Source organism: Salmo trutta, chromosome 14 (genome assembly GCF_901001165.1).
Source record: "Salmo trutta chromosome 14, fSalTru1.1, whole genome shotgun sequence".
Taxonomy (NCBI): Eukaryota; Metazoa; Chordata; class Actinopteri; order Salmoniformes; family Salmonidae; genus Salmo; species Salmo trutta.
The window spans coordinates 71,009,532-71,024,042 of NC_042970.1; the positions used below are offsets into that span (position 1 = coordinate 71,009,532).

The 14,511-nt window shown below is 42.3% G+C and overlaps 1 protein-coding gene across 4 annotated transcripts in view; it reads left to right on the plus strand.

The window, feature by feature from the left end:
- Positions 1 to 2,335: 2,335 nt before the first annotated feature.
- The window catches only part of LOC115147247 (metal transporter CNNM2-like), a 53,375-nt gene continuing 41,199 nt past the window's right edge, over positions 2,336 to 14,511 (plus strand). For all 4 annotated transcript variants that reach the window (XM_029689382.1, XM_029689381.1, XM_029689383.1 and 1 more), the window contains exon 1: positions 2,336 to 4,174. In XM_029689382.1, the coding sequence (XP_029545242.1) occupies positions 2,683 to 4,174 (1,492 nt within the window). In that variant the 5' untranslated portion in view covers positions 2,336 to 2,682. The remainder of the gene's footprint in view (positions 4,175 to 14,511) is intronic.

Below are 14,511 nucleotides of genomic sequence, written 5' to 3' on the forward strand. Positions count from 1 at the left end.
CTTAACTGTATGTTGAGACCCCGACTGAGTTAAAAAAAAAAAAAAAATCCGCAGGCCTACAAAAGGGCCGCATGCAGCCAGTTGCACATCCCTGGTCTATTTCATTGGAAGAGCAGGTGTTCATAATATTTTGTAAACCATTTTATCAAATAAAATAACATTTTATTGGTCGCATACAAATATTGAGCAGATGTTATTGCTGGTGTAGCGAAATGCTCCCATGACTTGTGCAATGGTAAAACAATATTGATACAAATAAATCAAAACAAAACATGGCCGTTATACAGTAGCCTAAATGTTTTGAAATCAAAAAGAGATCGAGTTCCTCATTACGTCCCTAGGGGAGACAGTGTCCAGGTAGTGGATCAAGAAGCGTTATCGTTTTACTAGTTATCATGCCTAAGGGGCATGTGAACCTTCTCTATCGCGATGAACTTGATCGAGTGTTGTAATGTCCTGATTGAATTCTGCGCTTGGCGACACGAGACTGCTGATTGTTTCTACGAATGGATGACGTGTGTTCGGTGATGCGGACCTTACAATGTCGATTAGCACGTAGGCCTACGCTGCCCATTAGCCAGTTCTAGAGAATTTGTAGGAACTGCTCATCCATATCATTATGTGAGACTAACACTGCTGCTTTGTCCTCCCGCTTCAAGGAACAGGGATACAAGGACACCTGGATAAAGACAGCCTACAATCGGGCAAAAGACACTGAGAGAGATCAATTGCTGAGGCATGCACAACATTGAGAAAAAATATTTGTGTGTTTTCACTTCTACCTTTACACCGCTCTTTAGCAATTATGAACATTTTAAATAAACATTGGCACATATTGACGTCTGATTCCAAATTCAAATATGTAGGCTATTCAAAGACCCTCCCCTGTTCGCCTATTGGAGAGCACGCAATCTCAGAGATGCACTGCTCCAATCAGATGTGGGTGCGCGTCTACAGCGTCTACAGCCCAACTGCGCACTGTTGGACACAATCCCTGCTACAACTACGTCCACTGTCATAACACCTATAGACTAGTTAGCTGACAACGTATAGAAAACTTTGCGGGCGCTTCAAAGGCGCAGAAGTCCATGTGTTGCTATGGTTCTGGATGGCCAGATAGCTAGCAAAAAATGACAAGAAACTTTCCTGTGGTGAATTGTAAGTGGCTCGTTTCTGCTAGTTTTATCTTGTTCTTGATACCAGGTATTTTTGTTGTTGTTGGTTATTTGACTGTCACCTCAATGATGACATGGCTAAAATTCGCTAGCTACCTAAACCAACAACTGTAACAATGTATTTGAGAGACAACAAGTGTTCATGGAGAAACTTTATTTATGTTTTCAATAAATATTGGCGACTAACTGTAGTTTACACGTTATCAACAATCTAAGCCAACCCTGTCGGTTTTGCCCCATAGTTGTGCAGCCGTCGGTTTTGTTGATAGACAACCAGCCCCTGAAGAGCACGGAAATATTCCATCACCCGAAAACAGGAAAAAAAAAACATATATATATCTGTAGTAGAAACATATGTGCTTCATCTGATGTTGTTTATTTGCTTTGCTCCATGTTCTGATATGTCAGGCAGAATAGGCCTATTGTCCATGAGTTGACATGCCTTTGTCATCATAATCCCCGATTGGACCGATAATGACTCTTCTACCTCAATGTGATATTGTAATACTATCCTACCCATCCCTCCGTTTTTTAAATGATGCCCAATGCCTACTTTGTGAAAGTAGCCCATTGAAATGTGATTCATGCATAACACCGCATCATGCGTGGGCTAAATTGCCTATTAATGATGGGTGATTAATTCATGAATTTGCACACTTTGTATGATATAACTAATTATTTTCACACCAGAACATTGTAGGCTACAGTATATATTTTTTTTAAAGTCTTATACATGCGTCTAGGCATTTTGCGTAATTATCTGTTTATTAGGCTAATATTACGCATGGTAATTACTGTACGTTTTGTCTCTCTCTATAATTTCCAATGCCTATCATGCATTTGTATTGGTTTGGTTGGTCAACCAACCCCCCCTACAATTAGGCTTTGCAGATCATCTTTAAATAGCCTACAAGACATACCATACCCTAAGCTATAAAATGCATTGTGACTGCTTGTTTGGTCATCTTAAGGAACTAATCTAAAATGCATAAAGAATGTCACAGAGCCTAAAAGCATGCATTCCATTCAGCCCGCTGAATCAACTCTCTCCCTCTACCTCTCGCTCTCCTCTGCAATGGAGAGAACATTGCATAATGACGCACCGTTCACTCCCCTGAGATAAATCAAATATTATGGATCTACCCACCAATTCATTATTTATTGGTTGCCTCTGAAATCCATCTGAAAAAGTCACGAGGAAAGTGTCTTGGGCTTTTTTGCGTGAGGTGCGCTTGTTTTGGAATTTCATTCGTTGGAGCTGCGGCGAAAACTCCGCCCCCGTCCAACTGCCGCACTGGATTGGGTGCTACCGTCGTCTGTCTCCGGGACATCAGGGGAGGCACGAGTTCGCTCTAGGAGTAATCAGTTTCGGACTCGTAGTGGAACCAAGCGCTTGGGTCCCCGATGCTGCACAAATCACGGCGACCCCCGGTGGAGATGAAGGCGGACTCCGATTGGCTCTGATTTTTAAAAGCCCTTTTCATTCAGGAGGTTGCCCATTATCAACATGGCTGAGCCGTCGGCCCCAGTACCCTCTGCAAAAATGGCGTCACTTAGCCGGGTTCGAGCTCTGACGATGATTTTCTTAACTGTCAGCGGTTGTTTGGTCACCTCGACAAGTGGCAAGGAAGGAGGGGTAGAGTCGGACACGGTTATCATCGGGCTCCGGTTGGAGGACACGGACGACATTTCCTTTATGGATAGGGGCTACCTACGAGTGAGTGAACGGTCTCGTGTCAAATTGAGGGTCTACGGGCAAAACATAAACAACGAGACCTGGTCCAAAATTGCATTTACGGAACACGAGCAGATCCGACCAGCCGGGGACATCGACAGCTTGTCGGGGGACAACGGGAGCAAAGAGGATACGTCCGCGCATCCCTGCGGTATCAGGACCTCGGATATAATCATCTTGCCCAACATCATTCTAAGTCGCAGAACGTCGGGAGTAGTTGAAATCGAGGTCAAACCCCTTCGAAAAACCGAGAGGAGTAAATCTTATTACCTGTGCATCGCCACCTCAACACCTGCCCACCACGCCGCCGGCCTGCACGACCCATGGACCGAAAACACCTGGATTTACCACGACGGAGATGACACTAAAGTGATAGTTGTGGAGGAGAAGAGGTTTCTGCTCCCCTTCTGGCTTCAAGTCATCTTTATTTCCATGTTGCTGTGTCTGTCAGGCATGTTCAGCGGGTTGAACTTGGGACTGATGGCGCTGGACCCAATGGAGCTCCAAATAGTCCAGAATTGTGGCACAGAGATGGAGAAGAATTATGCCAAAAAGATAGAGCCAGTTAGGAGCCAAGGGAATTACCTGCTTTGCTCACTTCTCCTAGGCAACGTGCTCGTGAATACAACTCTAACTATCTTATTTGATGATATTGCAGGTTCTGGGCTTATAGCTGTGGTGATGTCAACTATTGGAATTGTCATCTTTGGAGAGATTGTCCCTCAAGCCATATGCTCAAGACATGGCCTTGCCGTTGGAGCCAACACCATTTTCCTCACCAAGTTTTTCATGCTGCTCACCTTCCCCGCGTCATACCCAGTGAGCAAACTTCTAGATTACCTTTTGGGCCAAGAGATAGGCACTGTGTACAACCGCGAGAAGCTTTTGGAGATGCTCCGAGTCACGGATCCGTACAATGATCTGGTCAAAGAGGAGTTGAACATCATTCAGGGCGCCTTGGAGCTACGGACTAAGACTGTGGAGGACGTGATGACCCCGCTAAGAGATTGTTTTATGATTCCAGGTGATGCTATCCTCGACTTCAACACCATGTCTGAAATCATGGAGAGCGGCTACACGCGCATCCCCGTGTTCGAGGGCGAGAGGTCCAACATTGTGGATCTATTGTTCGTGAAGGACCTGGCGTTTGTCGACCCAGATGATTCTACGCCGCTGAAAACCATCACTAAGTTTTACAGCCATCAGCTGCATTTTGTGTTCAATGACACCAGGCTGGATGCCATGCTGGAGGAGTTCAAGAAAGGTGAGAGGGGTTTCATTTTTTATTGGCCCGACTGTATCCTGTCAATCAAATGATCATGCCATTTCAAGCAAAATGTGGGATAGATTCCATCATGGCTTTCATTTGGCATGTCTATGGTCTAGGGATTCATTGCAAATGTGAGAATGACGTTTCATCGGAACACAGACTGAATATATAGTAACCTAGAGAGACAAGTGTTGCTATGCATTAGTAAGCAGCCAATTCACTGTATTACATCTCCACTGTAGATTTATATTCATGTCTTCATATTTATGGCATTTTATAGTTAGGGAAAACATCACAATCTTCAATCAGGGGGTATTTGCCTCTGGGAACAACACTGTCCCAGTTCCTTGACTGTATGTATAATGTCACACACTTGACATAATAATATCCAGGTCAGATCCCCTACTATGATAATACTATGACATCATAGAGAGCTCACCATAGAGAGCTCAAAGACCATTTCCCTCTGGAAGATGGTCAAGTAATGTGTGTCTTACTGTCTAATAACAGATTACTGTCATTTAAAACTTGACTGAGACACATGAATGACCTCATAGCACAGATGGCCTGCTGTCCTTCAGGTGCCTCCTTGATGCCCCAACTGTTTCTAGTGTGTAAACAAAGATGTTAAGCTAAACCACGAAACCCGACTTTCAGGAAGACGGAGTGTGGCGTTGCTCCATCAGGAAGGGTGTCACAAAAAAATCCCAGATACAAGAAAAAGAAAGAGGTGAGGTGGGGAGGAATGGCATCCTAAAGTAGCTGGCTGACATTCTTTGTCAGAGATGTGGTGCATTTGTTTTTACCTCTCGGGTCATTTCCTGCAAAGAAAAGGTGGAGTGGGAGAATGTTCATGTTATCTTTCACCATCACTTCCATTCCTCGTTAATGTTCACACGGTTCCCCTCCCACCCTCTCTCTCTCTCTCTCTCTCCACCCCTCTCCCCCTCTGTGGTTTGTGACTTGCATTAGGAAATTCATTCATGGGAATGGTCCAACCGCGTCAGTGCTGAGGTTATCAGGTGGGGGCATCTTGTTTGAGAACCTGCTTAAATCCCCTCCTCTCCCTACTCTAAGTTGTGTGCATTGCCTCTGAATGATGGCGGTGATAACTCCCTTCGTCCTGCCCACTGGAATGCAGTCGTGTGAATGATGAATAACTCCTCTCTCTTAACACCCACGGAGTTACACTTTATGACATAGTTATTCACTTTGTAAAAGTTTTCATTTTAAGGTGAGTTTTGGTTTCGTCACAATCTGACACTGACGATCACACCTGTCTGTTGATAGCAGGGACGATATACGTTTTGATCAGGCCGCTTCTGTGCACACGGGTGTTACGTCATTACGGTTGTTACATCATTACGGTTGTTACGTCATTACGGTTGTTACGTCATTACGGTTGTTACGTCATTACGGTTGTTATGTCATTACGGTTGTTACGTCATTACGGTTGTTACATCATTACATTTTTTACATCATTACAGTTGTTACGTCATTACGGTTGTTACATCATTACGGTTGTTACGTCATTACGGTTGTTACGTCATTACGGTTGTTACATCATTACATTTTTTACATCATTACAGTTGTTACGTCATTACGGTTGTTACATCATTACATTTTTTACATCATTACGGTTGTTACATCATTACGGTTGTTACATCATTACGGTTGTTACATCATTACGGTTGTTACATCATTACGGTTGTTACATCATTACATTTTTTACATCATTACAGTTGTTACATCATTACGGTTGTTACATCATTACGGTTGTTACATCATTACGGTTGTTACATCATTACATTTTTTACATCATTACGGTTGTTACATCATTACGGTTGTTACATCATTACGGTTGTTACATCATTACGGTTGTTACATCATTACATTTTTTACATCATTACGGTTGTTACATCATTACGGTTGTTACATCATTACGGTTGTTACATCATTACGGTTGTTACGTCATTACGGTTGTTACATCATTACGGTTGTTACATCATAACGGTTGTTACATCATTACATTTTTTACATCATTACGGTTGTTACATCATTACGGTTGTTACATCATTACAGTTGTTACATCATTACGGTTGTTACATCATTACGGTTGTTACATCATTGCGGTTGTTACATCATTACAGTTGTTACGTCATTACGGTTGTTACATCATTACATTTTTTACATCATTACGGTTGTTACATCATTACGTTTTTTGACATCATTACGGTTGTTACATCATTACGGTTGTTACATCATTACGGTTGTTACATCATTACATTTTTTACATCATTACGGTTGTTACATCATTACGTTTTTTTACATCATTACGGTTGTTACATCATTACGGTTGTTACATCATTACGGTTGTTACATCATTACGGTTGTTACATCATTACATTTTTTTACATCATTACGGTTGTTACATCATTACGGTTGTTACATCATAACATTTTTTGACATCATTACGGTTGTTACATCATTACGGTTGTTACATCATTACGGTTGTTACATCATTACGAGGCTTAAAACAGACTACTTACACTTTGTGGCCTATCATACTTAACTTTAAGACTGGTTGTGACCATGTTCATCTAGTCAATATGACTATGATTTCACTGAACTCCGTTTTTTCAGAGAAATAATGTCAATTAGGCATTTTATATTCATTATTCAATCGGTAGAGTGTTGGTTTTGGTTTATTGTAAAATCCGATTAATGAGAAGTAAATTAATGGAAAAAATAACTGTGCTTGTCAAGGTAGCCTTGTTTGAAGGCTAATGTATAATGTGTTACATATTATGCATGTTCATTAATTTGGTCACATTCATTTGAAGGTTTCTGTCAGTGTTGAAAATCTTTACAGAAACCATGGTGTGATTACTTCAAATGAGGTTTCTATTAATATAGTGGACAACGGTATGCATTAGCATTTGCTTAATGGATTCATTAATACATGGATATGATTAACAGACTAGAAGGTGGTCAGAACAGAACAGCAACTGCATTGATCATCTTATCTATTATAGGATATTGCTGACCTATGGCCAGTCCTTTAGACATCATTACATTTACATTTACATTTAAGTCATTTAGCAGACGCTCTTATCCAGAGCGACTTACAAATTGGTGCATTCACCTATAATATCCAGTAGAACAAACACTTTACAATAGTGCATCTAAATCCTTTAAAGGGGGGGGGGGTTAGAAGGATTACTTTATCCTATCCCAGGTATTCCTTAAAGAGGTGGGGTTTCAGGTGTCTCCGGAAGGTGGTGATTGACTCCGCTGTCCTGGCATCATGAGGGAGATTGTTCCACCATTGGGGTGCCAGAGCGGCAAACAGTTTTGACTGGGCTGAGCGGGAACTGTGCTTCCTCAGAGGTAGGGAGGCGAGCAGGCCAGAGGTGGATGAACGCAGTGCCCTTGTTTGGGTGTAGGGCCTGATCAGAGCCTGAAGGTACGGAGGTGCCGTTCCCCTCACAGCTCCGTAGGCAAGCACCATGGTCTTGTAGCGGATGCGAGCTTCAACTGGAAGCCAGTGGAGAGAGCGGAGGAGCGGGGTGACGTGAGAGAACTTGGGAAGGTTGAACACCAGACGGGCTGCGGCGTTCTGGATGAGTTGTAGGGGTTTGATGGCACAGGCAGGGAGCCCAGCCAACAGCGAGTTGCAGTAATCCAGACGGGAGATGACAAGTGCCTGGATTAGGACCTGCGCCGCTTCCTGTGTGAGGCAGGGTCGTACTCTGCGAATGTTGTAGAGCATGAACCTACAGGATCGGGTCACCGCCTTGATGTTAGTGGAGAACGACAGGGTGTTGTCCAGGATCACGCCAAGGTTCTTAGCACTCTGGGAGGAGGACACAAGGGAGTTGTCAACCGTGATGGCGAGATCATGGAACGGGCAGTCCTTCCCCGGGAGGAAGAGCAGCTCCGTCTTGCCGAGGTTCAGCTTGAGGTGGTGATCCGTCATCCACACTGATATGTCTGCCAGACATGCAGAGATGCGATTCGCCACCTGGTTGTCAGAAGGGGGAAAGGAGAAGATTAATTGTGTGTCGTCTGCATAGCAATGATAGGAGAGACCGTGTGAGGATATGACAGAGCCAAGTGACTTGGTGTATAGCGAGAATAGGAGAGGGCCTAGAACAGAGCCCTGGGGGACACCAGTGGTGAGAGCACGTGGTGCGGAGACAGCTTCTCGCCACGCCACCTGGTAGGAGCGACCTGTCAGGTAGGACGCAATCCAAGCGTGGGCCGCGCCGGAGATGCCCAGCTCGGAGAGGGTGGAGAGGAGGATCTGATGGTTCACAGTATCAAAGGCAGCAGATAGGTCTAGAAGGATGAGAGCATCAGTGATCCCAGAACATGACCCGTAAAACCCCCATTATCTACCACCACAGCTCTCATTCACTAAAGCTAACAGCCTGGCTCTTTCACCTTCAGTTTTAAACACCAGCTTCACACAGCTGAAAATGCTATATTTTTGCTTATGGAAAATATATTTCACAGCGGTTTAGATGGTACAGTGATTCTCTACACGATTCTTGCTTGTTTTGTCACAAACTGAAATTAGGCGAACTATTAGAATTTTAGCAACCAGGAAATGGCGAGCGATTTCTGCATAGTGCATCTTTAAGAACGGGAAGCATAGAAATTGCGCACATAGGACATATCTACCACTTTTTAGACTTGCTTTCAATGAGAATGACAGATCTATAACTCCAATTTCTGTGTGAATTTGGTTGGCTCGCCAAAAAAGTTATATACTGCCGTTTTAAAGTTCTAGATATAACCTTTTTGTAAATTGTACATATAGGTAAGGTACGTCAGACTAAACCCTAGTCCTCCAGGTTCCAGCCTCCCAGCAAGGCCACGAGGCCAGGTGCCAGTGCGGTCTTTGGGTTCCTGTTCTTGGCTCTGCTCCAGAGGGAACTCGCCTTCCTTCCGTCCAACCTCTGGAGCGGTTGTAAATCCTGAGAAAGGGAGGTCAAAGTTTCTCGTCAATCTGCCTCTAGTCACGGCACCACACTCGGTTCAAAGTGCTTTGTATTGTAAGTCATTGTTAATTAATTTGACTGCCTCTTGTGGAGCTGGTTGCTGCACAGCCGTCTGAAGTTGGGTTGAAGAAAGAAAGAAAAAAGCCTCCCGCCACATCTGCTCCAACAGCTACATACTTTAGAGATACAATAGACTGACCAGGTGAAAGCTATGATCCCTTATTGATGTCACTTGTTAAATCCACTTCAGTCATTGTATATGAAGCAGAGGAGGCAGGTTAAAGAAGGATTTTTAAGCCTTAAGACAATTGAGACATGGATTGTGTATGTGTGCCATACAGAGGGTCAATGGGCAAGACACAAGATTTAAATGCCTTTTAACGGGATATGGTAGTAGGTGCCAGGTACACCTGTTTGTGTCAAGAACTCCACCGTTGCTGGGTTTTTTACGCTCAACAGTTTCCCGTGTGTTTCAAGAATGGTCCACCACCCAAAGGACATCCAGCCAACTTGACATAACTGTGGGAAGCATTGGAGTCAACATGGGTCAGCATCCCTGTGGAACGCTTTCGACACATTGTAGAGTCCATGTCTCAACGAATTGAGGTGTTCTGAGGGCACCGAGTATTCCTAATGTTAGGTATACTCAGTGTAAAGCACATGAAAAGCGTAATTGGTTTAACTTTTGAACTCTTTTGAATTAGCCGTTTCTTGCTGGCTCTGTTTGTGGTTGAAGAGGATGCTTTCACTTTCTGCACTGCAACTGTAAAGTAAACCAGCTTCCACCTGAAGAGTGAGAAGGAGCACAAGAAACTCAAAAAAACAGTGGTGGCAGTTCTTAATACTATGCCCCCATGCTAAGGTTCAGGTTGGTGGCTTGACCTAAGCCACTATCGTCATCCTAGACCTTTAAATGGAGACAGACAGCCCCTTGGAAACTTCTGAATCCCTTTGTTACTTTCTGTCGGATTGCAACAATTCGTGACAATTAGCGACTGGTAGTGACACTTAGTGACAGTGACAATTAGCGACATTTAGAGACTACAAGCCATACAGGAGATTAGGTGGTCAAGCAGCAGGAGTAGTGTGTTAATGAGTGGGTCAACGTGTGCCCTTTGTGATGAACCCAAGTAGCACACACAGAATGGGGCCAATCACACTCATGTCCAGTCTTGTTTTTTTAACGTTGTCACTCACTTGTTGCACCCCCTTTAAGTTTTACTAGTCTTATGTTGTCATATTTCCCAGACACGTGACATATTTACAAAGGTAGATCGAGGTTCGCCTTCTGCTTGTGTTTTGAATCACGCACGCACGCACACACACACACACACATGCACACACACGCACACACGCACACACACAGAGAGGGTTGATTTGAATCTTATCCCTCCCTGAACTCCATAACCTTGGACAGTATAACTTGGCCCAGTGCCAGCCACTGCAGGTGGGAAGGACTGCTGTCGTTCAAACTAAGCTGCGCATCGCCATCGTTCCTCGAAAGTGTCATTCCTCGTTTTCCTGTTCTGCTACATTCCACTCGTGTCTGTTTCTGTCTCACATATAACTAGAATACTGTGTGCTGTATGTGCTTGATTGGGGTTGAGAAAGAGGCCTCCAGTGTAGACTACACTGTAAAAACAGAAAGACTCAAAACAAGATGAGTGTGTAATGAATACACAGATAGTGTTTAAAAACAGAATAAAAGCACTCTGAAACACCCAAAGTGGTTCTTAAATTTTAATTTTGGTGTTTTTAAGATAGTGCTGTGAAAACACTATTGGGCATGTAAAAGGCAGCATCAAAACACACAAAATATATATTTTTTGCAGACTAAACTGAGTATACCTAACATTAGGAACACCTTCCTAATATTGAGTTGTTTCAATGATTTGTTAATTTAATTGAACCAAAAAATAGTAAGAATAAATCCAACTTAATGTATCTCAAAATGTAAGATATTTCATATGAGGATAACCAAAGATAGAGAAAATGTATGTATTTAACTAATCAGAAGTCTGGATTTATTCTACATGCATTTCCTATCTTCCCACCTGGCTCAGTTTTTAGAGGATTGTGGGTAATTCAACATTTTAGATTTTATGATTCTTTTACACAATGTTGTATGCATTTTTGAAGAAAGAAATGTATACTTCTATATTAGTATTAAGCAACTTGTTATGCCATGAGGTGTAATGGATAATAATGAACGGATATCAAAATTGTCAGGCAAAATTATGTTCAATGATGAAACTTTTTACGGTAGAGGCAAATACAGTATCCTGCAATGTTTGATGTAATGTAACCCCCACGCCTGCCAAAATTCTGCACTAAACAGAACTTGAAACATCAAAATAGTGTTTTCAACCTTTTCCGGAAGTGCTCCCAGCCCCTGGCAAGGTGTTGCGCAATGCTTGATCAATTGGTGTTACAACACACAGTGTCATGTTTCAAAACATCTCAGGTTGATGTGTTTCAATACCCCAGAAAAGTTCAGGTTTCATTTCCTTTGAGTTGGTGGCAGCACAGTTGCCACTAGTTTTGTTATTACAAAGCACTTCATTTTAATAGTGTACTAGGGGCTACATGAGCTCTGGCACGTATTGAACTAGTTCTCCCCTTTCCTGCAATATAGGCCAATCTATGCTTAATTCAGATTCAGCAGCCTCCACAGCCGCCTTTCTCCTTCCTTTTTGTCTTCAAGTGAAACTAACCTAGTTGATATTGAAGTATTTTAACACTTTCAGGGATATTTCTTCAGCGGACGCTTTTCGAATTCATATCATGTCACAAAAGTGGTTTTCAATTCTCGGCAGCAAATAAAGCTGTGCTTGAGCGTTTGTTCACCTGGTAACAGTTCTTGTGCTTATAATGCCGAAATAAGAGGTGGGATTAAATGGCGTCATGTTGGCAGTTGGACAGGAAGGGCTCCTGGTGAGGGATACCCTTTTGAACACAGCATGACTTTTCCTTCAAGACTCTTTACTTTATCTATTGATTACATGCTTCACCTTAATGTGGATTGTTTGTCTCGGTTTTAGTCACTCTTGTCTCACTAAACAAGAGTTCATTTTACCTCCGTTTTTTTTGTATGCAACTCAAACTAGGCATGTTTTGGCAAGCTTGAAGTGTTCAATGAAAGCGTGGTGTTCCTAAATGATCGGTTTGAAGTATTTCTGAGAATCAGACCTTGGTTCAAATACTCTTTGTTGTTTTAGTACTTTGAGTGTTTTCTTTAGCCTGCCTGGAGTGACAGATTGGCATGGTTTGCAGTTATTGTGACTACTCTATTGAACCCAGGTCTGTTGAGAATAAATACACTTCGGTGATCAGTTTGTTTGAGCCGGTTGTGTTAAAAGCCAGGCTTTTCAAATGGCCTACATTCCTCAAATTCTAGTATAACATGGAGTAGACTTTTTAAAGGCCAGGTGCAGTCAAAAACTTGAGTTTCCCATGTTTTATATATATTTCCACGCTTTAAGGTTGGAATAATACTGTGAAATTTTGAAAATTATGATAATGCCCTTTTAGTCGTAGAGCTGTTTCAATAGAGCGCCTGAAATGCCATCCTGTTCTAGGGGATGGAGTTTTGACCTGCCTGGTGACATCACCATGCGGTAAATTGGTTGAAAGACCAATAAGAAAGATAGGTCCAAACCTCTCTGCCAATAACTGCTAGTTTTCAGTTTTCCCCTCCCCGCTCAGACCACTCACAGACAGTCCTAGCAAAATTATTTATTGAAAAACTTTTGCCCATTTGAATTGGAAATCTCTTACAGTAAAGTGCTTAGTTGTTAGACAGAAATCATTTGATGTTGAGATAAAAATGTCTGTATTGGACCTTCAAAACTGATTAGCAGTGTCACTGTTGAGGAAAATGGATCCAGCTTCCAGCCTCAGTGTGTTTCTGACTGCAAAGTCTGTCTGATCTGGTATCACAACTTGTCTTCTTCATGTGTTTGAACACATCTTAAATTACTTCTCGTATTACAGTATTAAGGGCAGAAGCAAACTCATACATTTACCGCTATTTTGTGTAGTCACGATTAATTACGGTCTTTCCTAAAAATCCATCCATACCCAGAAGGCACTTGAGTATTGTTCCATTGTTGTTCCGTTGAAATATGTCAGTTGTTACTTAATGTATTTAATTACACAATAAGGTATTACTACTGTTCTTGTGATCCACACATATAAACAGTCGTTAATCGGTCGTTAACCTGTGAAATTTGGCATGGGTTGAAAAAGCGTGATACTCCAAATTCGTCCTACTTGGCAGGCCTGTATTAGAAGCTGTGTTAGAAAATGAACATAATGCTTTAGGACTTCCGTACAGTACCTCCGCCGGCTCTTGAGAACGGTGGCGTACTCCCGTTGGAGATTCACCAATAGGAAATAATAGACAAAGGTATGATATGCCATATCTAATTTCCTCACCTGCTTATCCTGAAGGACTGGATTAGATGCAAGCAATATGGCAGAGCCATACCGTTCCTGCCACAAACCAACTGAACTGAACCCGCGGTTGTCTATCTTCAAATGCCTTTTGATCCTACCCTCTGTTGCACTTCCTCAAGATGTGGTCAATCCTCAAAATACTAGGGTTCTGCTTCTGTTCATTCTGTTTCTTTTGATGCTGATGCATCAATGGAATTATTTTCATGGAATTGTAAGAGTCCGTCTCATGAATCAGACATTGTTCCTGTGTAGTGAACGAGGGTATTGAAACAGGTTTTATAAAAAAAATGTCAGTAGCTTTGCTGTGGAACACTTTAAAGTTGGCTTTTGAAATGAGCTCAGAGAAGTCTGGAATTGTAGTCTGGTCGGAGTAAGGTTAACTCTTTGATTTCATTGAGCTGGCATGATGGCAGTGCTACTAGCGTTCCGTACAACTCGGCCAGAACAAATATCGTTTCACAGATGCAGCTAGTTATTTTGACCAGCAAAGTGTAATGATACTGTCTATGTCTGTAGTCTCTTGAAATATCAGTGTCATTCTCTAAATGTCATATTGAAAGAATTATGCCATTAAAATGAAACAGAAACTGAATTAGCAGTTCTAATTCCTTCTAATACGAATAATTCTGTAAAAGGCAAAGTCGTGTGGTAATGTGAGGTCATGATGACAGTGTGTTGGGCACACCACACATTCATCATGGAATTTGGCTCTTGTGATTCATATCCGTAGGTCCAGTAAGCTTGGTTTTGTCTTACCAAGCTCATGACATGAATTCCAGTAATGTGGCTTATGATAAAGTCTGAGCGCATGTTATTTCCAGAAGTGTGACTTTAGCGGTTTTGAGTCTGATGATATGTAGGCTAATC